The sequence below is a fragment of the Bufo gargarizans genome, chromosome 6 (genome assembly GCF_014858855.1).
Source record: "Bufo gargarizans isolate SCDJY-AF-19 chromosome 6, ASM1485885v1, whole genome shotgun sequence".
In the NCBI taxonomy this organism is placed as follows: Eukaryota; Metazoa; Chordata; class Amphibia; order Anura; family Bufonidae; genus Bufo; species Bufo gargarizans.
In genome coordinates, this window is record NC_058085.1 from 292,196,083 (window position 1) to 292,218,552 (window position 22,470).

General features: G+C 44.4%; 1 protein-coding gene across 2 annotated transcripts in view; it reads right to left on the bottom strand.

The window, feature by feature from the left end:
• The window catches only part of LOC122942467 (killer cell lectin-like receptor subfamily B member 1B allele A), a 31,162-nt gene extending 9,681 nt beyond the window's left edge, over positions 1-21,481 (bottom strand). The window contains exons 1-3 of one of the 2 annotated variants that reach the window (XM_044300107.1): positions 21,352-21,481; positions 17,652-17,735; positions 557-694 (exon numbers count right to left, since the gene is read on the bottom strand). In XM_044300107.1, the coding sequence (XP_044156042.1) occupies positions 557-694; positions 17,652-17,735; positions 21,352-21,376 (247 nt within the window). In that variant the 5' untranslated portion in view covers positions 21,377-21,481. The remainder of the gene's footprint in view (positions 1-556; positions 695-17,651; positions 17,736-21,351) is intronic. The other variant, XM_044300108.1, reaches the window with a different exon arrangement.
• Positions 21,482-22,470: the final 989 nt, after the last annotated feature.

Consider the following 22,470-nt stretch of genomic DNA (forward strand, 5'->3'; position numbering starts at 1 on the left):
GGTTTGATCCTTTCTATGGGGCCCTTAATTCTCTATGTACACCACTGTCCCCAGGATCGGTCATCAATATCAGATCGGCGGCGGTCCGACTCCTGGCACCCTGCCAATCAGCTGTTTGAAGGGGTGACGGCTCACCTGTGAGCGCTGCATCCTCTTCAATGTTTACCTGCATGCCGTCTCCATTGTAGCAACAGTGCAGTGTAATTTCAGCTTTTGCTCCAATTTACTCAAATGCATTGAATAGCTGTAGATACACTGCGCCGCCATTGCAAAGTAGATGGCATTTAAGTAAATACTGAAGAGGCTTCAAATGGCTGATAAGTGAGGGATGCTGGGAGTCAGATCCCCGCTGATCTTATATAATGACCTATCCTGAGGATACAGTAGGTCATCAATATCTCTAGTACGGACAACCACTTTAACTCAAGTTCATGTCTTAATAATTATATTCGGGACAAAAGCTTTACGTGTAAACCAACATATTTGTAGGTTTATATCAAGAATTTTATGGAAAGTGGGTAACATCCAGAAGTCTGGCTAATTGAATATCCCTTACCTGTTGCAGCACATAGATCTATGATTGCATAATATGCATCTATGTATTTTTGGGGAATATTTAAATCAAAATCATTGGTTTCTTCCTGGAAATTTTGAACATAATCCTCAGTAGTTGTATTACATGGAAGTTTTTGGACTAGGAATAGATAATACTTGGTTAGAATATATGAGAAAGTCCTGAAAAATACAGATAATTATTTCACAGACAATTTTAAAGAGAATGCCATACTTTACAAATCCCTTAAAGCGAGTGTCCACCTTTGAACACCATTTTGGCTCTTTTTTTTAAAATCTTAATTGATCTGAAATATTGTACTATTTTTCTGTTGACACTTTTATAGTGCTGAGTTCCAGATAGTTCTCCATCCCCAGCATCAGAGTAAATCTAGAACATAGTGGCCAAATACTTACTAAGGCTGTCTAATAGCATAGACTTAATGGATTTAGGCCAGATAGTCACACAATTTCTCATAGTGGCAGATAAAGTAGACACATTTCTTATTTTAAGCCAACTTTTAGCTGACTTACCATCATTTAGCACCGGAAAGATGTTGTATCCAAGTAATAAATCTGACTCATTGAGACTTGACAAAACACTTTTTCTAGACACCTTTAAATAGTGTTTAGAAATATGCAACCATCTATATATACAGGTCCTTCTAAAAAAATTAGCATATTGTGATAAAGTTCATTATTTTCTGTAATGTACTGATAAACATTAGACTTTCATATATTTTAGATTCATTACACACCAACTGAAGTAGTTCAAGCCTTTTATTGTTTTAATATTGATGATTTTGGCATACAGCTCATGAAAACCCAAAATTCCTATCTAAAAAAATTCGCATATCATAAAAAGGTTCTCTAAACGAGCTATTAACCTAATCATCTGAATCAACTAATTAACTCTAAACACCTGCAAAAGATTCCTGAGGCTTTTAAAAACTCCCATCCTGGTTCATTACTCAAAACCGCAATCATGGGTAAGACTGCCGACCTGACTGCTGTCCAGAAGGCCATCATTGACACCCTCAAGCAAGAGGGTAAGACACAGAAAGACATTTCTGAACAAATAGGCTGTTCCCAGAGTGCTGTATCAAGGCACCTCAGTGGGAAGTCTGTGGGAAGGAAAAAGTGTGGCAGAAAACGCTGCACAACGAGAAGAGGTGACCGGACCCTGAGGAAGATTGTGGAGAAGGACCGATTCCAGACCTTGGGGGACCTGCGGAAGCAGTGGACTGAGTCTGGAGTAGAAACATCCAGAGCCACCGTGTACAGGCGTGTGCAGGAAATGGGCTACAGGTGCCGCATTCCCCAGGTCAAGCCACTTTTGAACCAGAAACAGCGGCAGAAGCGCCTGACCTGGGCTACAGAGAAGCAGCACTGGACTGTTGCATGTCATTCGGAAATCAAGGTGCCAGAGTCTGGAGGAAGACTGGGGAGAGGGAAATGCCCAAATGCCTGAAGTCCAGTGTCAAGTACCCACAGTCAGTGATGGTCTGGGGTGCCATGTCAGCTGCTGGTGTTGGTCCACTGTGTTTTATCAAGGGCAGGGTCAATGCAGCTAGCTATCAGGAGATTTTGGAGCACTTCATGCTTCCATCTGCTGAAAAGCTTTATGGAGATGAAGATTTCATTTTTCAGCACGACCTGGCACCTGCTCACAGTGCCAAAACCACTGGTAAATGGTTTACTGACCATGGTATTACTGTGCTCAATTGGCCTTCCAACTCTCCTGACCTGAACCCCATAGAGAATCTGTGGGATATTGGGAAGAGAAAGTTGAGAGACGCAAGACCCAACACTCTGGATGAGCTTAAGGCTACTTTCACACTAGCGCTTGATCGGATCCGATCTGAACGGATCCGATCATATTAATGCAGACGGAGGCTCCATTCAGTACGGATCCGTCTGCATTAATAACTTAGAAAATTTTCTAAGTGCGCAAGATGCCTGAGCGGATCCGTTCAGACTTTCAATGTAAAGTCAATGGGGGACGGATCCGCTTGAAGATTGAGCCATATGGTGACCTCTTCAAGCGGATCCGTTCCCATTGACTTACATTGTAAGTCTGGACGGATCCGCACGCCTCCGCACGGCCAGGCGGACAGCTGAACGCTGCAAGCAGCGTTCAGCTGTCCGCCTGTCCGTGCGGAGGCGAGCGGAGCGGAGGCTGAACGCCGCCAGACTGATGCAGTCTGAGCGGATCCGCTCCATTCAGACTGCATCAGGGCTGGACGGAGGCGTTCGGGTCCGCTCGTGAGCTCCTTCAAACTGAGCTCACGAGCGGACCGACGAACGCTAGTGTGAAACTAGCCTAAGGCCGCTATCGAAGCATCCTGGGCCTCCATAACACCTCAGCAGTGCCACAGGCTGATTGCCTCCATGCCACGCCGCATTGAAGCAGTCATTTCTGCAAAAGGATTCCCGACCAAGTATTGAGTGCATAACTGAACATAATTATTTGAAGGTTGACTTTTTTTTGTATTAAAAACACTTTTCTTTTATTGGTCGGATGAAATATGCTACTTTTTTTAGATAGGATTTTGGGTTTTCATGAGCTGTATGCCAAAATCATCAATATTAAAACAATAAAAGGCTTGAACTACTTCAGTTGTGTGTAATGAATCTAAAATATATGAAAGTCTAATGTTTATCAGTACATTACAGAAAATAATGAACTTTATCACAATATGCACATTTTTTTAGAAGGACCTGTATATATATTTTTTTTACACCAATTTTCCTAAACTGAAGAAGACACAACTTACACCAGAGCTTAGTAAATGTGAGCCAATGTTCTAGCTAGCACTATATGCTTACTGTGTATATGTTATTATTATAATGTATTATGCAGTAGGTTCCCTATAGTGGATCCTGCAAGCAGCCAGAGTCCCAGACCATTGTGGCGCATTTATTAATACTGTCATAAAGCTAGATTACATAAGATTAGACTAGACTGCCTCAAACTGCACCAATTATATCAGAATAGGGCAAACAATTTGGTACAACATGCCAGACCCTTGTTCCACCAAAAAATATGGGGGGAATGAAAAAAATAAAAATAGTCTGTATTCTGAAAGGGTTAAGAGAACCTTCATTGAAGGGGTTCTGCACTTTCATTTAACTGATGATCTATCCTCTGGATAGATCATCAGCTTCTGATCGGCGGGGGTCCGACACCCGGGACCCCCGCCGATTAGCTGTTTGAGAAGGCAACGGCGCTCCAGCAGCGCCGCGGCCTTCTCACTGTTTACCGCCGGGCCGCCCGCCCACTGACGTCACGACTTGTATCAACTAGAGTGGGCGCGGCTAAGCTCCATTCAAGTGAACAGAGCTTAGCCGCGCCCACTCTAGTTGATACAAGTCGTGACGTCATTGGGCGGGCGGCCCGGCGGTAAACAGTGAGAAGGCCGCGGCGCTGCTGGAGCGCCGCTGCCTTCTTAAACAGCTGATCGGCGGGGGTCCCGGGTGTCGGACCCCCGCCGATCAGAAGCTGATGATCTATCCAGAGGATAGATCATCAGTTAAATGAAAGTGCAGAACCCCCTTAAGTTCTATTGGTGTCTTTCTGAGGCCAAATTCCTTGGGTTCATGAGGGCTGCAAACAAGTGTGTGCTCTTTTACCCATTAGCATTAGAGATGAGTGAATCGAATCCAACGAAGTCGAATTCGATCTGAATTTCAGGATAAATTTAATTTGCCGCGAAGCTGAATTTCCTTGTGGTTCGTGGTAGCAAATGGATTTAACCTGAAATAGTGTAAAAAAAAAACTAAATCACAGTTACCTCCTCCATTTGCTTGCAAGAGGCCGGCTGCTTCCATCTTGATTGAAGATCTCAGTCGGAATTCCGTGTGTTGTGATGTATGACGTCACCTGACGACGTCATCTCGGGCCGAGCGAGATTTTGCTCAAGATCTTTAAGCAAGATGGTGGCGGCCGCCCCGTTGCGAGCAAATGGAGGTGGTAACTATGATTTCATTTTTTTCTGTTAATTTTCAGTTTTTACTCACAGATGCAGCGATCATGTATGAACGCGGCATCTGAGGGGTACAATGATGGGGAACGGCGCTATCACAGCTCCCTGTCATTGCACCCACTACTTCCAATAAAATGCGCTTCATGACGAAGTAATTTGTCACAAAGCAAATTTTTTTGTAAAATTTGTTGAAGCAGCGGAATCGAATATTTCAAAACTTCACTCATCTCTAATCAGCATGTGTTAGGTGACTGCCTCTCCGAAGAACAAAGTCCAGTTTGCAGGAATTGATGACCTACAAATTTATTTATTTTTCCTAGGGGAACGGAAAGCCACTTAATACCCACTCTATCCATAAGCTGTTGCTGGGCATCTTTCCTTACCCCAGAACAAAAACCATGTGCAGATCACAGATTCTTGCAAACTATGCTGTACAGTGCAGTATGTAACCACTCTGCTTTACAAAGTGATGCCTTAAAGGAGTTATTCACTTACCTGCTTCCTAACGCTGACTCCCTGCTCCTTCTCCTCCTGTCCTGCGAAGATCCGCTGGGCTCCTATGCTGAAAACATCCAGATTGATGCTGCCTGTAATCAATCACTGGCCACCGAAGGTGACCAGATCTCCTTGCATCATGTGACCATTTGTCATGAGTTAAGGAGAGCCAGTCACTACCACGGCCAGTGATTGACAGCAAGCGAGGTCAAGCCAAATGTTTTCAGTGAGAGAGCCCAGTGGATCATCACAGACAGGAGGAGAAGGAGCAGGGAGCCAGTGTCAGGAAGAAGGTAAGTAAGCTTCCCTTTACCCTGGGTTCACACCTGAGCGCGTTCTTATGCGCGTTTTTTGTAATAGTAAACGCGCGTTTGACGCGCGTTTGTGTCATTGACTGCAGTGTCCTATGGCCACAAACGCGCGTCAAAACGCCCCAAAGAAGCTCAAGTACTTGTTTGAGCGTCGGGCGTTTTACAGCGCGTTCGTACGCGCTGTAAAACGCCCAGGTGTGAACCATTCCCATAGGGAAGCATTGGATTTCATGTCTTGAGCGTTTTACAGCGCGTTTGAACGCGCTGTAAAACGCTCAGGTGTGAACCCAGGGTTAGAGGTCCGGCCATGTGGATGTGTGTGGTGGGTTGGGTTGCCAAAAAACCCCATTATTGCACAACCCCTTAAAGCCACAAAATATTACACGTCAAGTTGTTTTAATATGACAGGAGGAACTGGTTTTGTGTGATGAATAATTTCAACCCACTTCTGGTTGATGTAAAAGTGAGAAAACTTTTTGCTAAAGAAGTATAAGAGTTACTTTCACACTCACGTTTGGTGCAGATCAGTCATGGATCTGCACAGACGGATTTGTTCAGATAATATAACCATCTGCATCTGTTCAGAATGGATTATCTTTAACATTTCCTAGACGGATCCGTCTTTAACACCATTGAAAGTCAATGGAGGACGGATCTGTTTTCTATTGTGCCAAATTGTGTCAGTGAAAACGGATCCGTCCCCATTGACTTATATTGTGTGTCAAAACGTTTGGCTCAGTTTCGTCAGATCGACACCAAAACGCTGCAAGCATGTCTGCCTCCAAAGCGGAATGGAGACGGAACGGAGGCAAACTGATGCATTCTGAGCGGATCCTTTTCCATTCAGAATGCATTAGGGCAAAACTGATCCGTTTTGGACCACTTGTGAGAGCCCTGAACGGATCTCACAAACGGAAAGCCAAAACGCCAGTGTGAAAGTAGCCCTACCTTTAACATGCATTTACAAGGTCTTCACTTCCCACAGAAGTCTTTCAGCCACTTACTGCACACATAATTATACAGGCCAACTAACTCCATGAAGCAAAAAAATAAAGTGTGTGGAGTATCTGTAGACTATGCCCAACACATCTTACCACACATTTACATACAGGTGTGGAAACATAAGAAAAAGCCCTTTTTTGGAAGGTTTCACTGACAGTGAGCTGGTCATCAGGGGAGCTTCCTTCTGGCACATCTGTCAATCTGCTAATATTGGGACACTATACAAATCGTGAATAAATACTAAATGCAATGATGTGGAGGTGCCAACTTCTAATATTTTATTCAGAATAGAACATAAATCACGGAACAAAAGTTTAAACTGAGAAAATGTACAATTTTAAGGGAAAAATATGTTGAATCAGAATTTCATGGTGTCAACAAATCCCCAAAAAGTTGGGACAAGGCCATTTTCACCACTGTGTGGCATCTCCCCTTCTTCTTACAACACTCAACAGACGTCTGGGGACCGAGGAGACCAGTTTCTCAAGTTTAGAAATAGGAATGCTCTCCCATTCTTGTCTAATACAGGCCTCTAACTGTTCAATCGTCTTGGGCCTTCTTTGTTGCACCTTCCTCTTTATGATGCGCCAAATGTTCTCTATAGGTGAAAGATCTGGACTGCAGACTGGCCATTTCAGTACCCGGATCCTTCTCCTACGCAGCCATGATGTTGTGATTGATGCAGAATGTGGTCTGGCATTATCTTGTTGAAAAATGCAGGGTCTTCCCTGAAAGAGATGACATCTGGATGGGAGCATATGTTGTTCTAGAACCTGAATATATTTTTCTGCATTGATGGTGCCTTTCCAGACATGCAAGCTGCCCATGCCACACGCACTCATGCAACCCCATACCATCAGAGATGCAGGCTTCTGAACTGAGCGTTGATAATAACTTGGGTTGTCCTTGTCCTCTTTGGTCCGGATGACATGGCGTCCCAGATTTCCAAAAAGAACTTCGAATCATGACTCATCTGACCACAGAACAGTCTTCCATTTTGCCACACTCCATTTTAAATGATCCCTGGCCCAGTGAAAATGCCTGAGCTTGTGGATCTTGCTTAGAAATGGCTTCTTCTTTGCACTGTAGAGTTTCAGCTGGCAACGGCGGATGGCACGGTGGATTGTGTTCACTGACAATGGTTTCTGGAAGTATTCCTGAGCCCATTCTGTGATTTCCTTTACAGTAGCATTCCTGCTTGTGGTGCAGTGTCGTTTAGGGGCCCGGAGATCACGGGCATCCAGTATGGTTCTACGGCCTTGACCCTTACGCACAGAGATTGTTCCAGATTCTCTGAATCTTCGGATGATGTTATGCACAGTTGATGATGATAGATGCAAAGTCTTTGCAATTTTTCGCTGGGTAACACCTTTCTGATATTGCTCCACTATCTTTCTGCGCAACATTGTGGGAATTGGTGATCCTCTACCCATCTTGGCTTCTGAGAGACACTGCCACTCTGAGAAGCTCTTTTTATACCCAATCATGTTGCCAATTGACCTAATTAGTGTTAATTGGTCTTCCAGCTCTTCGTTATGCTCAAATTTACTTTTTCCAGCCTCTTATTGCTACTTGTCCCAACTTTTTGGGGATTTGTTGACACCGTGAAAAGTTGAATCAACGTATTTTTCCTTTAAAATGATACATTTACTCGGATTAAACGTTTGATCTGTCATCTACGTTCTATTACAAATAAAATATTGACATTTGCCATCTCCACATCATTGCATTCAGTTTTTATTCACAATTTGTATAGTGTCCCAACTTTTTTGGAATCCGGTTTGTATATACAGCAGAAGACACGTAATTAGTAGAATAATGTCCTTCTGTGTGCAAACAAACGGTCACTTGATGTCCCATGATGTGAGTAAAAATACACCTGTTCTGAAAGTCCCCTGAGTCTGCAGGCCCCTGAGAAAAGGTTGTGGAAAGGTATAGAACAGGGTTGAGTTATAAAAAAAAATACCCAAAGTTTGAACATCCTTTGGAGCACCATTACATCAACTATAACAAAATGGAAAGACCGGCAAAACTACAATCCTGACAAGAGAAGGCCACCCAGAAAAGCTCACAGACCGGACAAGGAGGAAATTAGTCAGAGATTCAACAAAGACACCAACGATAACACTGAAGAAGCTCCAAAGATCCACAATGTTTATGGAAATATCTGTCCATAGGACCAGTATAATCCATATACTCCATAAAGTGGGGCTTTATGGAAGAGTGGCTGCAGCTAGAGATGGCCTTGCTTTTCGCCCGGCAGTTGTTTCGCGGAGACCTTTGCTCGTTCGCGTTTTGCCAAACATGCGAACATATGGCTGTGGCAAACATCGCCACTTATCGAATGTCTTTCTTGTCTGTACCTCTTCCCCTCCCCCCTCAACCTCCCATCAGCCCTTGCTATTGTCTGACCCCACCTCTCCTTGTACCATAGTAATCTATGTATTGTATGTAAATGAGGCTGTTGGAGGTTTGAAAGCAGGTGCACATGCCTAGTAAAGTCAGTTGACTCCCAAACTGTGTGTCGTCCAGTCACTGGGGAATTTGTCTCTTGAATATTGACCTGTTTCTTCAGCTACAAGGGGATTTAAGTGAAGATATTGAGGGTATATCTTCAAGCTCCGCAACAATTGGTGGCAAGCGGCGGGATTCAAACCGCACAGCAAAGCAGCAGTTCGTTGAAACAGCCATTCGGATATACCGGAGTTCAAGAATATGTGCAGTCATTCGAACGAACGGTGAATGGAGACGAATTATGCCACATTGAAACGAACTGCGTTAAAGGAATTATTGGAAGCAAGGGGAAGAAAAGCCAGCAACAAAACCAAAGCTACTCTTGTGGCCGAACTCATGGAGGGGGACAGAGCGACCACTGCGGCAACTCCACAGGAGACAGAGCCAACGGAATTTGCAAGAGAGTTCAATAGCAGGTTAGCTTTTTACCCAAACACCCCCTCCGTGGAGACACTAGAAAGACTGATAGCAGATGTACACGAGTACATTGTAGCTAAGCAAAACGCTATTCAGCGAGTTGGGGAAGGAGCCCCAGCGCCCACCAGCACTACCCAGGGAAAAGCTAAGATTCCCTACCAAGCTTTTAAAAATTACACAGAAGGAGAAAGTGATATTGACGAATACCTACAGGATTTCGAAAGGTTGTGCCAGCTACACGACATCAGCCCAGCCGACCAAGTACCCCTGCTGGCAGGTAGATTGTCAGGCCGCGCCGCAGAGGCATACCGAACCGTCCCAGACGAAGACATCAGGAATTATCACAAAGTCAAACAAGCCATCCTAGCACGGTATGCCATTACCTCTGAGGCATACCGACTCAAATTCCGGGACATCAAGAAACAAACAAAAGACTCACACACTGAATGGGCACACCGACTACAACGAGCCGCCAAGGGGTGGATGGAAGCGACACGGGTCACCACTATGGAAGAGATGTTTCAGTTAATAGTAATGGAGCAGTTTTTTAATGGACTAACCACAGAACTGCAAAATTGGGTACGAGATCGCAAACCCCGTACCCTACCAGAGGCAGCCAAGCTAGCTGACGAGTTCCAAGACACCAGACGAGACCAACGCACACCACACCGGACCACGTATGGATCTACCACCCCTCTGCCAGCAGTGACTACCTTGGCTCACCCACGACCAGCCGCGAGCCACAACCAGTACCCTCCTAGGTACAATACCCGACCACCGATCCGCTGCCACACCTGCAACCAACAGGGGCACATCCAGAGAGACTGCCCACGTAACCGACCTCGCCAGAACTGGAACTACCAGGGTCCTTCTCCCCCCAATCGGGCTGCAGTACACTGCTGCCAAAGAGAATCTGTGTTCCCAACATCCACAATCACCTCAATAGAAGAGCCTCTGGGGATCCTACACGAGGTAAACCCCATACAAGCCGCCTCAGACAACAGTCAGGGGCACCGCCAGGTGGTACACATGGAGGGGAAGAGTATACAAGGATTACGTGACTCTGGGGCCACGTTAACCCTGGTCCGAAATCATTTGGTGCCTAAGCACACCCTCACCGGAGACTGTGTAGCTGTACGGGTGGCAGGGGGAGCAATTTACAAAGTTCCCACTGCCAAGGTGCATTTGAATTGGGGGGCAGGGCATGGAAACGTGGAGGTGGGAATTATGCAGGATTTGCCCGCTGATGTTATTTTGGGCAACGACTTGGGGGAGCTCACCTCTGCTTTTGTCCCTCAACCAACTATCCAAGAGGCCTACCCGGTTGTTACCCGGCAGCAAGCACGCACCACGGCTCCATCCGATCACTCTGAGGCTCAGGTAAACAATATGCCACACACCCCTCCTATTCTCCCCTGGGATGCCCCCCTGGAATTTGGCAGTGAGGTGGCCCTAGATCCCTCCCTGCAGGTATATAAAGATAGGATTAACAAGGACCAAGGAGGGTTGGAGGGAGAGAGATATGCTTGGGATAAAGGTCTCATATACCGCTATGCAGAGAAGGTAGTAGCAGGGTCCATACCCGTGCCCACTAAGCAGTTAGTGGTACCCCGAAAGTATAGACAAGAGTTGCTGCGCATCGCGCACGATATACCATTATCAGGACATTTAGGAATCAGCCGAACGAAACATCGGCTGACACAGAACTTCTTCTGGCCAGGTATCTCAAAGGATATTAGACAATACTGTCAAACGTGCGATACCTGCCAGAGGGTAGGGAAGAGAGGGGATCGCTATAAAGCCAAACTCAGATCCCTGCCCATAATTGAAGAACCCTTCAGTCGAGTAGCCGTAGACATAATAGGACCCCTAGCGAAACCCAGTCCCTCCGGTAAGAAATACATCTTGACCGTGGTGGACTACGCCACTAGATACCCAGAGGCAGTGGCGTTGACCAATGTACATGCAGAGACTATAGCCGATGCCCTTATGCAAATATTCTCCCGTATGGGATTTCCCCGGGAGATTATATCGGATAGGGGCACCCAGTTCACTGCAGAGGTCACCCACCAACTCTGGAAAGTGTGTGGGGTGAAACCGATCTTAAACTCCGCCTACCACCCCCAGTCCAACGGGCTCTGTGAACGGTTTAACGGAACACTTAAACAGATGATCCGCACGTTCATAGACACTCAAAAAGACTGGGTACGGTTTTTGCCCCACTTGCTCTTTGCCTATAGGGAAGTACCCCAAGAATCCACGGGATTCTCCCCTTTTGAATTATTGTTCGGAAGGAGAGTGAGGGGTCCCTTAGACCTTATCAGAGAACACTGGGAGGGAGGGCTAACTACGAATGGTACCCCTATTGTTCCATACGTGCTGGAGTTTAGGGAACGCTTGGAGGCTCTGACCCAGGCGGTACGTACTAACCTCCAAGCGGCCCAACAACGACAGCGCAGATGGTATGATAAGGGGGCCAGGGACCGCAGCTTTCAGGTCGGGCAGAAGGTGTTAATCCTACGGCCAGTCCCTAATGACAAGCTGCAGGCCTCCTGGCAGGGCCCATACAAGGTGGTGGAGCAAATCTGTGATACCACCTATGTGATCGGCCCGTGCGCTGGAGCAGGGGGCAGACGCATGCTCCATGTGAACATGCTGAAGCCCTACTACGAGCGCATAGAAGAGGTGACTGCTATTTGCGCCTCTGCCGCAGAGGACTTTGACAATTTACCTCTTCCAGACCTCCTAGAGAAAGAGGGCCAGAAAGAGGACCTGGAAGAGGTTCAGTTAGGTGAACGGCTGAGTCCCCAGGAAAGGGCGCAGGTTCATAGTCTAATAAGGGAAAAAGGAACCACTTTTTCTAATATCCCCGGGTACACCCCGTTAGCCACCCACAGAGTAGAAACACCAGGGCAGACCCCTCTCCGCCAACCTCCTTACCGCATACCTGAATCTGTAAAGGATAATATGCGCAAGGAAATTGAAGAAATGCTAAAACTAGGAGTTATAGAGCACTCTGAAAGCCCTTGGGCCTCCCCAGTAGTTCTGGTGCCGAAGCGGGATGGGACTACCCGCTTCTGCGTAGACTACCGGAGGCTTAATGATAAGACCATATCCGATGCCTACCCTATGCCCCGGATAGACGAGCTCCTGGACAAAATGGCCAGGGGCCAATACCTCACCACAATAGATCTTTGTAAGGGGTATTGGCAGATTCCCCTAGCCGAAGACGCCATCCCTAAGTCGGCGTTTGTCACCCCGTTTGGCCTGTACCAGTTTAAGGTCATGCCATTCGGGATGAAAAACGCTCCGGCTACTTTTCAGAGGATGGTGGATCGGCTATTGGATGGGTTCCAGGAGTACGCTTGCGCCTATCTAGATGATATAGCGATCTTCAGCCAGTCCTGGACTGAACACCTGACCCACATAGGAGCCGTACTAGACCGTATTAGGGAGGCAGGATTAACTCTGAAACCCAGTAAGTGCCATATAGGGATGGCAGAAGTCCAATACCTAGGACACCGGGTAGGGAGTGGCCAACAAAAACCTGAACCGGCTAAGGTAGAGGCTGTAGCCAAATGGCCAACCCCTCGGACCAAAACTCAAGTACTGGCATTCCTAGGTACCGCAGGATACTACCGTAAATTTGTACCCAACTACAGTACCCTGGCCAAACCCCTCACCGATTTGACCCGCAAGAATCTTCCTAAGATAGTAGTCTGGACCCCAGAGTGTGAGCAGGCATTCCAGCAACTAAAAACGGCTCTTGTGAATGCACCTGTACTTGCCGCCCCTGATCCAACTAAACGCTTTCTTGTCCACACAGACGCTTCTATGTTTGGATTGGGGGCAGTACTGAGCCAAGTCGGAGAAGATGGCGGCGAGCATCCAGTGGCTTACTTAAGCAGAAAACTTTTACCCCGGGAAGTAAGCTACGCCGCCATAGAAAAAGAATGCCTGGCCGTGGTGTGGGCCCTTAAAAAGCTGCAGCCCTATTTGTATGGACAACCCTTTTCCTTATTCACAGATCACAACCCGCTGGTGTGGCTGAACAGGGTGTCAGGAGACAATGCCCGGCTGCTGCGCTGGAGTTTGGCGCTGCAGCCTTTTGACTTTACCATCCACTACCGCCCTGGGAAGCAAAATGGCAACGCCGACGGGTTATCCAGACAAACTGAACTTGAAAAGTGATCTGTGAGCGCTCCTCCGGACATCCCCAAGCCGATCCGTTGGGATCAGACTGTGTATGCCGGCTTGGTTCTGGGGGAGCATTGTGGCAAACATCGCCACTTATCGAATGTCTTTCTTGTCTGTACCTCTTCCCCTCCCCCCTCAACCTCCCATCAGCCCTTGCTATTGTCTGACCCCACCTCTCCTTGTACCATAGTAATCTATGTATTGTATGTAAATGAGGCTGTTGGAGGTTTGAAAGCAGGTGCACATGCCTAGTAAAGTCAGTTGACTCCCAAACTGTGTGTCGTCCAGTCACTGGGGAAATTGTCTCTTGAATATTGACCTGTTTCTTCAGCTACAAGGGGATTTAAGTGAAGATATTGAGGGTATATCTTCAAGCTCCGCAACAATGGCGATATTTGCACGCGCCTAAATTTTATGCATAGCGCCGAACTTTGACCCATGACACATTCATCAGGTGGGACAGGACAGCCAATTGAGACGATTCAGTACATGGACATTAACCTTCCTTATAAATAAACCCGATCTGGCCGCCATTTTACAGTCAGTCTTTTGCCAGTGTAGGGAGAGGTTGTTGTGTGGAACATGAACAGACTGTTAGGGACACCAAACGCTAGCTAATAGGGCCACAAAAGTCCTTTTAAGGACTGGTATAGGTGTGCTATCGATAGGTGTGACATACTGAAGGGTGTGGTATACTAACATAGAAAGTATATTATAGTGCATTTGTATTGTGCAGCATTTGTGTGCGGTTCTGCTGAGATACCGCAGCTATACAGAGGGACAAACGCAATTGGAATAACTAATTGCAACTAGTGTAATATACCTATTGCCCCAAAATAAACTGATTAAGGGGTTTGATATACCTGCTTCCAGCAAATACTCATTAAGGGGTTCTATATACCTGCTTCTACAAATACTGCTCTTCTATAGGGACTTTGTCACAGGGTCAGCTTGAAAATGACAGGCAGAGGAAGAGGCAGGCTTTATCGTGGGGTTGTCCTTGTGACTTGGGTTGTCCTTGTCCTCTTTGGTCCGGATGACATGGCGTCCCAGATTTCCACGAAAAGCAAGGCCATCTCTAGCTGCAGCCACTCTTCCATAAAGCCCCACTTTATGGAGTATGTGGATTATACTGGTCCTATGGACAGATATTTCCATGAACATTGTGGATCTTTGGAGCTTCTTCAGTGTTATCGTTGGTGTCTTTGTTGAATCTCTGACTAATTTCCTCCTTGTCCGGTCTGTGAGCTTTTCTGGGTGGCCTTCTCTTGTCAGGATTGTAGTTTTGCCGGTCTTTCCATTTTGTTATAGTGGATGTAATGGTGCTCCAAAGGATGTTCAAACTTTGGGTATTTTTTTTTATAACTCAACCCTGTTCTATACCTTTCCACAACCTTTTCTCAGGGGCCTGCAGACTCAGGGGACTTTCAGAACAGGTGTATTTTTACTCACATCATGGGACATCAAGTGACCGTTTGTTTGCACACAGAAGGACATTATTCTACTAATTACGTGACTTCTGCTGTATATACAAACCGGATTCCAAAAAAGTTGGGACACTATACAAATTGTGAATAAAAACTGAATGCAATGATGTGGAGATGGCAAATGTCAATATTTTATTTGTAATAGAACGTAGATGACAGATCAAACGTTTAATCCGAGTAAATGTATCATTTTAAAGGAAAAATACGTTGATTCAAATTTTCACGGTGTCAACAAATCCCAAAAAAGTTGGGACAAGTAGCAATAAGAGGCTGGAAAAAGTAAATTTGAGCATAACGAAGAGCTGGAAGACCAATTAACACTAATTAGGTCAATTGGCAACATGATTGGTAGGGGTCGGCAGGTGCACCAGGCCGTGGCCTAAGTGGGAAGTTGGAGAAGGTGCATGCGATTATGTCAAAGGACGCACCAGAGTTGGTTAAGTGGCTCACTCAGCCTTCCGCTTCAGCACCCTCCGCACTCTCTGCTGTAAAATTGATATCCAATGACCGTCTAATATACCTCCAGCAACACGGTTACTTGTTCTTTTCTGTACTTTGAATTAATAATTTTTGGGGCCTGTACTCCACTGGCCTGATCTAAAATTAATATCCAATGACCATCTAATATACCTCCAGCCACATAATCACTTGCTGTTTTATGTACGGTGAATGCATAATTTTTGGAGCCTGTAATCTAACTGGCCAACAGTAAACTTGTTATACGGTGACCGCCTAATGTACCTCCAGCCGCATTATCAATTGTTCTTTTCTGTACGGTGAATGCATAATATTTGGGGCCTGTAGTCCACTGGCCTGCAGTAAAATTGATATCCAATGACCATCTAATATACAAACTGGATTCCAAAAAAGTTGGGACACTATACAAATTGTGAATAAAAACTGAATGCAATGATGTGGAGATGGCAAATGTCAATATTTTATTTGTAATAGAACGTAGATGACAGATCAAACGTTTAATCCGAGTAAATGTATCATTTTAAAGGAAAAATACGTTGATTCAAATTTTCACGGTGTCAACAAATCCCCAAAAAGTTAGGACAAGTAGCAATAAGAGGCTGGAAAAAGTAAATTTGAGCATAACGAAGAGCTGGAAGACCAATTAACACTAATTAGGTCAATTGGCAACATGATTGGGTATAAAAAGAGCTTCTCAGAGTGGCAGTGTCTCTCAGAAGCCAAGATGGGTAGAGGATCACCAATTCCCACAATGTTGCACAGAAAGATAGTGGAGCAATATCAGAAAGGTGTTACCCAGCGAAAAATTGGAAAGACTTTGCATCTATCATCATCAACTGTGCATAACATCATCCGAAGATTCAGAGAATCTGGAACAATCTCTGTGCGTAAGGGTCAAGGCCGTAAAACCATACTGGATGCCAGTGATCTCCGGGCCCTTAAATGACACTGCACCACAAACAGGAATGCTACTGTAAAGGAAATCACAGAATGGGCTCAGGAATACTTCCAGAAAACATTGTCAGTGAACACAATCCACCGTGCCATCCGCCGTTGCCAGCTGAAACTCTACAGTGCAAAGAAGAAGCCATTTCTAAGCAAGATCCACAAGCTCAGGCGTTTTCACTGGGCCAGGGATCATTTAAAATGGAGTGTGGCAAAATGGAAGACTGTTCTGTGGTCAGACGAGTCACGATTCGAAGTTCTTTTTGGAAACCTGGGACGCCATGTCATCCGGACCAAAGAGGACAAGGACAACCCAAGTTGTTATCAACGCTCAGTTCAGAAGCCTGCATCTCTGATGGTATGGAGTTGCATGAGTGCGTGTGGCATGGGCAGCTTGCATGTCTGGAAAGGCACCATCAATGCAGAAAAATATATTCAGGTTCTAGAACAATATATGCTCCCATCCAGACGTCATCTCTTTCAGGGAAGACCCTGCATTTTTTAACAAGATAATGCCAGACCACATTCTGCATCAATCACAACATCATGGCTGCGTAGGAGAAGGATCCGGGTACTGAAATGGCCAGTCTGCAGTCCAGATCTTTCACCTATAGAGAACATTTGGCGCATCATAAAGAGGAAGGTGCAACAAAGAAGGCCCAAGACGATTGAACAGTTAGAGGCCTGTATTAGACAAGAATGGGAGAGCATTCCTATTTCTAAACTTGAGAAACTGGTCTCCTCGGTCCCCAGACGTCTGTTGAGTGTTGTAAGAAGAAGGAAAACATTAAAATGGCTTGGAATGGCCTAGTCAAAGATCCTAATCCAATGGAGAATCTGGGGCATGACTTGAAGACTGCTGTACACCAACCTATCTAACTTGAAGGAGCTGAAGCAGCAACAAAACAGGGAGAACACCAGGGGAAGAATACTTTCTGAAGGCACTGTACCCGGGGTGCACTGCACTAGTGTACCAGATGATCTGCTATTAGGCTTAGACCCTGATACAACAATGGGTCCCCAAAAGTCCAGCAGAAGACAACTCCATTTGCAGATGTCTGTGGAGCCAGTACTGGGGTTTATTTCTAAAGCATTGAATATTGCTGATTATAAGTCATCTACTAAATATGCAATGATAACAACAAGGTTTATAATGAAATAAAAGAGTTCCTCTAGTGAGCATGCGATATCAGCATCTTATGCAGTTCATGAGTGTAAATTTATGAGTAGGGGTAATTTTTTTGTAGTAAATAAATGGTTCACATTACCTATGATTAATATTGCAGATACTTCCATCACTTTAAGAACAATGGCTACAATCACCAAAACCATATGAAGGTATTTTGTTGAAGCTATATGACAACAAAACAAAAAGTTGAGGATCAAAACAAGAAATAACAAAATAACAACAGTTACCAGCATTGAGCCAACGTTATCTGCTTACCTTATTGTCCATATACTTTTGCTATCTGGGTAGCAGGCACAGCAGCAGGCATAGCACACCGTTGTTAAAGGAGCCTCAAAAGCGAAGTTGAGGTGACATACTTAAAGGGGTAGTCTCATCTGAGCCATTGGTGGCTCACACATGTCTCTAGTTCCCAAAGTGAAAAGGATTGCACTGCGCATGCACGACAACCCTATGTTCATTTCAATGGGAGCACCAAAAATAGCTGAGAGCTGGCTTGGCTATTTCTGGCAGTTCCATAGAAGGAAATGGAGTGATGGCCGTGTATGGTGTGTTTTTATTCATTTTGGGGACCCCATTCTTGCGCAAAGCTGGGCTATTTTTTGACACTCCCACTATGAATGGCGGCTGTGTATGCGCATGGTGCTTTCTTTCAATTTAGGAGCTCCATTCTGGAGATGTCACAGGTTAAGGGGAAGGGAAAATACCAAATACACACCACAACGAATAGACAACAATCTTGGCCTCAAAAGTTAAGGAAGAGGGATGGTGACCTCCTAGTAATCCCTAGGCCTTTCCCTAACTCCTGCAAGTATGGGCAGATCCTGATGGTGGAAATACTCATACACCAGATACCGAAAGCCCTGTTAAAACGGACGAGCCCTAGGATAGGTAGCAGGGGACTAGACAGCTGGTTCCTTCCAGAATGAAGGAACCTGCGTAACCCTGAGGCCTAGAAACAACACACACCAGATAATAAGAAACAGCGAAGGCAACAAGTACTTAGCTTAGAGATGTATGGAGAAGCAGGAGATCCAAGACAAACCAGCACTAGCAACTCCAAGCAGAAACTATCAACCGCAGTGTGAGGCGGATCTAAATAGAGCCTCATCACTGATAACGAGCGGCACCTAAAGAGAGATCCTGCCAAACAACAACATACATGAAAACAGAGAGACCTGTCAGATAGCCTCACGTGCAGCAAGTCTATCCGATCTTCTCACCTCTCTCACAGGAGGGACCGTGGCAGGAGATAGCAGTTGGGTCCCAGAGGTGGAATCCGCACCTATCTGATATTGATGGCATATCCTAGCAATATGCCCCCAGTACCTCAGGTGAGACAACCCCTTTAAAAGGTTAGCAATAAACACAAAACAGCCCTGTGTCTTTTTGATATACAGTTGGACAGGGAATATCATGATCCCCCTGTCCGAACTTTATTGAAAAGTGTAGTTGAAATCATTTTCCATGCAAAGGTATAAAAATACAAAACATATACTACATGATATCCTTTTTGTTTATGGAAGTCTATGGGAGACATATACAATTGTATAGGTACTGTATACAGTTGCATGGGTCTATTTCTACATTTAGCAGGACTGTCTTATAGGGTTTTACTGAAAGCAAAGATTGAATGCACTATTGACCAACGGTGAAGGCAGAAGACATTTGCAAAAAGTCTTACAGTTTTGCTCAAAATGTGTAACTTTTGCATGCTTAAAAAATGGTATCCAAAGAAAAATTCCCCCATAGTATTTAGGGGTTTAGCTACAGTTATTGGGTTTGGTATGTGAAAAATATTAGAAAAAGATTGAGATTAGAGATGAGCGAATTGCATGTTATGAAATTCGTTCACGCTTCGTTTGGTGGTAAAAGCAGAATTGCGTTATAGATTCCGTTACCACGGATCATAACTCAATTCTATGACAGAATGCATAACGGAATGCCTTTAGAGGAATTCCGTTATTCATTCCGTCCTAATAGAAGTCTACAGGCTGCATAACAGATCCGTCCCATTTCTGTTATGCAGGAGAGGACTCCCCTGCATAACGGAAACGGGAAGGATCCATTTTGCAGCCTATAGACTTCTATTATGACGGAATGAATAACGGAATGCCTCTAAATGCATTCCGTCATGAAACTGCATTATGGTCCGCTCATCTGTAATAGAGATAATGTAACTAATCTTTTCACATAAAGAAAAACCTACATTTGTGCACGGTATAGCTAATTGTGATATCTAACAAGGCTCAATCAGGGAATTATATTAGGGTTGGGGCTTTGGAAATGGTTGCTATATTAGATATTAGGTTTTCACAGTTTACTAGTTTTTATTATTAGTAGTATTATGTCACAATTATCTGCCTAATTCACACAATCCTATTAAACAACGGCTGAATTGTGTCCGAATTTTACTGATATGAAGGTCTGTGATACCGCTTTATTTGATCTGTATTGAATCCTTTTTTTATATTCACGCAAATTTAAAGAGATAATAACAACCAATTCTCTATTGTACCTTACATCCATAATATGGATCTAAGGGCTTTTGCACACAAATATTTTATTTTTTTCTTCCGTTTCCATTCCGTTTTTGCAGGTTCTGTTTGCGGTCGGTATGGGGAACCATTCATTTCAACGGTTCCGCAAAAAAACCGGAATGTACTCTGTATGCATTCCGATTCCGTATTTCCGTATATCCATTCCGCTAAAACATAGAACTTGTCCTATTATTGCCCCTAAATAACGTTCCTATGATGGATCTCAATAGCAGAAACGGAAAGCGCAGGTGTGGAAGTAGCTATGTAACTACATAACAGAAACATATACTACTTTAAAAAAAAAAATTATTCACACCTAGTTTTGTTTCCAAAACGACATCAGGAAACCTGACCGTGTGACAGAACCCATAAGGGACCAAAAGAGGACTAAAAAAATGCAGTATAGAAATACTTCTTGTTTGCAGCCATAGCATAAAAGTGAAGCTGTTGCATTTGTTGTAATAGTTTTCTGTGAGGATACAGCCACAGTCATGCAGTTTTGGAAGCCAAAACCAGGAGTGAATTAAAGATAAGAAAGTTGTATTTGTCCTATCCTATTTTGGCTTTCAAAGCTGCATGCAAAACCTGACCATGAGGCCATATCCTAAAACCCAGGTACGGATGAATTTTTATTTTTCATAATCACTCAATGGAAAGGAAACATATATGCAAAAATAGCACTGACGAGCCCATTATCGACTTTGTATTCTTGCAGGTCCATTACCAATTGGCCTTATAGTCCTAAGAACAAATGCATGTATACAGGTCTACAAAGATACATTGGTTTTAGTACATCGGAGTGCAAACATTATGCTATAGTGAACATCAAAGTGATCGTACTGGGTTCTGTGTACACTGCATTTGCAGAAAATGCTCTCGACGTATACCGGTGCCTGTAATGGAATCCTTGGTTATATATCACTGTACAGGCATATAGTCGCATATATTGCCAATTGACTCTCATTAGGGTAAAAAAAAGAATTGTGCCTTCTATGCAGTATATGGTGTTTTTGTCTCCTTTTTGTCACATCATCAATCTCGCTGTTAAAACAAAAACAAAAAATTCATCACGTGCAGCAAATGTACTGCAACTTAAAATGCATACATCAATAAAAAAAATGTAGTATTCAGATGTGATCAGTAGGAAAAAAATCCATATATATCTATATGCAAGTACTCTATTAAGCCAAACAATTTGTTTCAAATTTCTGATATTCTAGGAGTAAATGAGATGATTATTACCTTTTGATTTCTTAATTCTTCTCATTCTGCTAGAATAGTGGTAATGTGTATTAGACTCTGTCCTGATCTTCTCTTGTATGTCAGACAGGATGTTTAGTTAAGTCAGTAGGTGGGGAACCTGATAAGCGAGTAAGTAACGCTGTACTGCTCATGTGATTCGAAACCATATAACATATTTACTTCTACAGCTATGTGACACTGCCAACTATGAAAGCGTACCAGGGATGTGCCTACCGCACCCTCTGCCTATCCAAATTCTAAGAAGCATTCCTTGAGATCAGTGAGATTGTGTTGGCAGTGTATGTCAAAGGTATGCCTCCAATAGAAACTTCTGACGTATGCCAGTTTATAGGCATAAAGTGGGATACGTTGTCCAAATTTTTACCTCAGACACTGTGAAATCTCCATGTTAATTTAAAAATTTCAGAAATTTTGCGGATATGGAATAGCGGAATTCCTGCTATTTAGAATTTCGTATGAGAAAAGATTGTTCTAACTGAAGAACTAACTGTCCTATGGCAGCCTAAACCAGTGATGAAGCTGGGCAAGATAAGTCTGATGCTACATAACAACAGCAAATTAAGCCCCTTGCTAAGAGAATTGAACTGGAGTAGTAGTGGCAAGATATACCGGCCGGCGGCATCCCACATTGCATTTGGGGGCCACTCTGCAAGCTTCCTGTCCCATCATTCACTAGTCTCATAGGCTGCAGGCTATTTTAGACCCGTGGCCCACGAGATGCATGCTGATGATGCTACTGGCCTGGCACAAGCAATGGGATGCAGTGACACCGTAGCACCACATGTGATGGACCACTGATACTGATGAAGATGTCCCTTGTCATGGTGTCATGGGAACAAGGTTAGGTGAGTCCAAACTTTTTTTAATTTTCAGTGGTGCAGAGATCGGTATTAATGGTGAGAACTGTACTGTAGTAGGGGTAAAATTTGGGTGAATCCTTCCTGAGTGGGATATTACAGAGAGGAGGCAACATTACAGAGAGAGGCTGAAAGGGGCATTATTACTGAATAGGCACAAAAGTGGGCACTATTACTGAGTGGACACAGGAGCATTATTAAAGAGAGGGGCAACACTACTGAGGCTGGTAGAAAAGGGTGC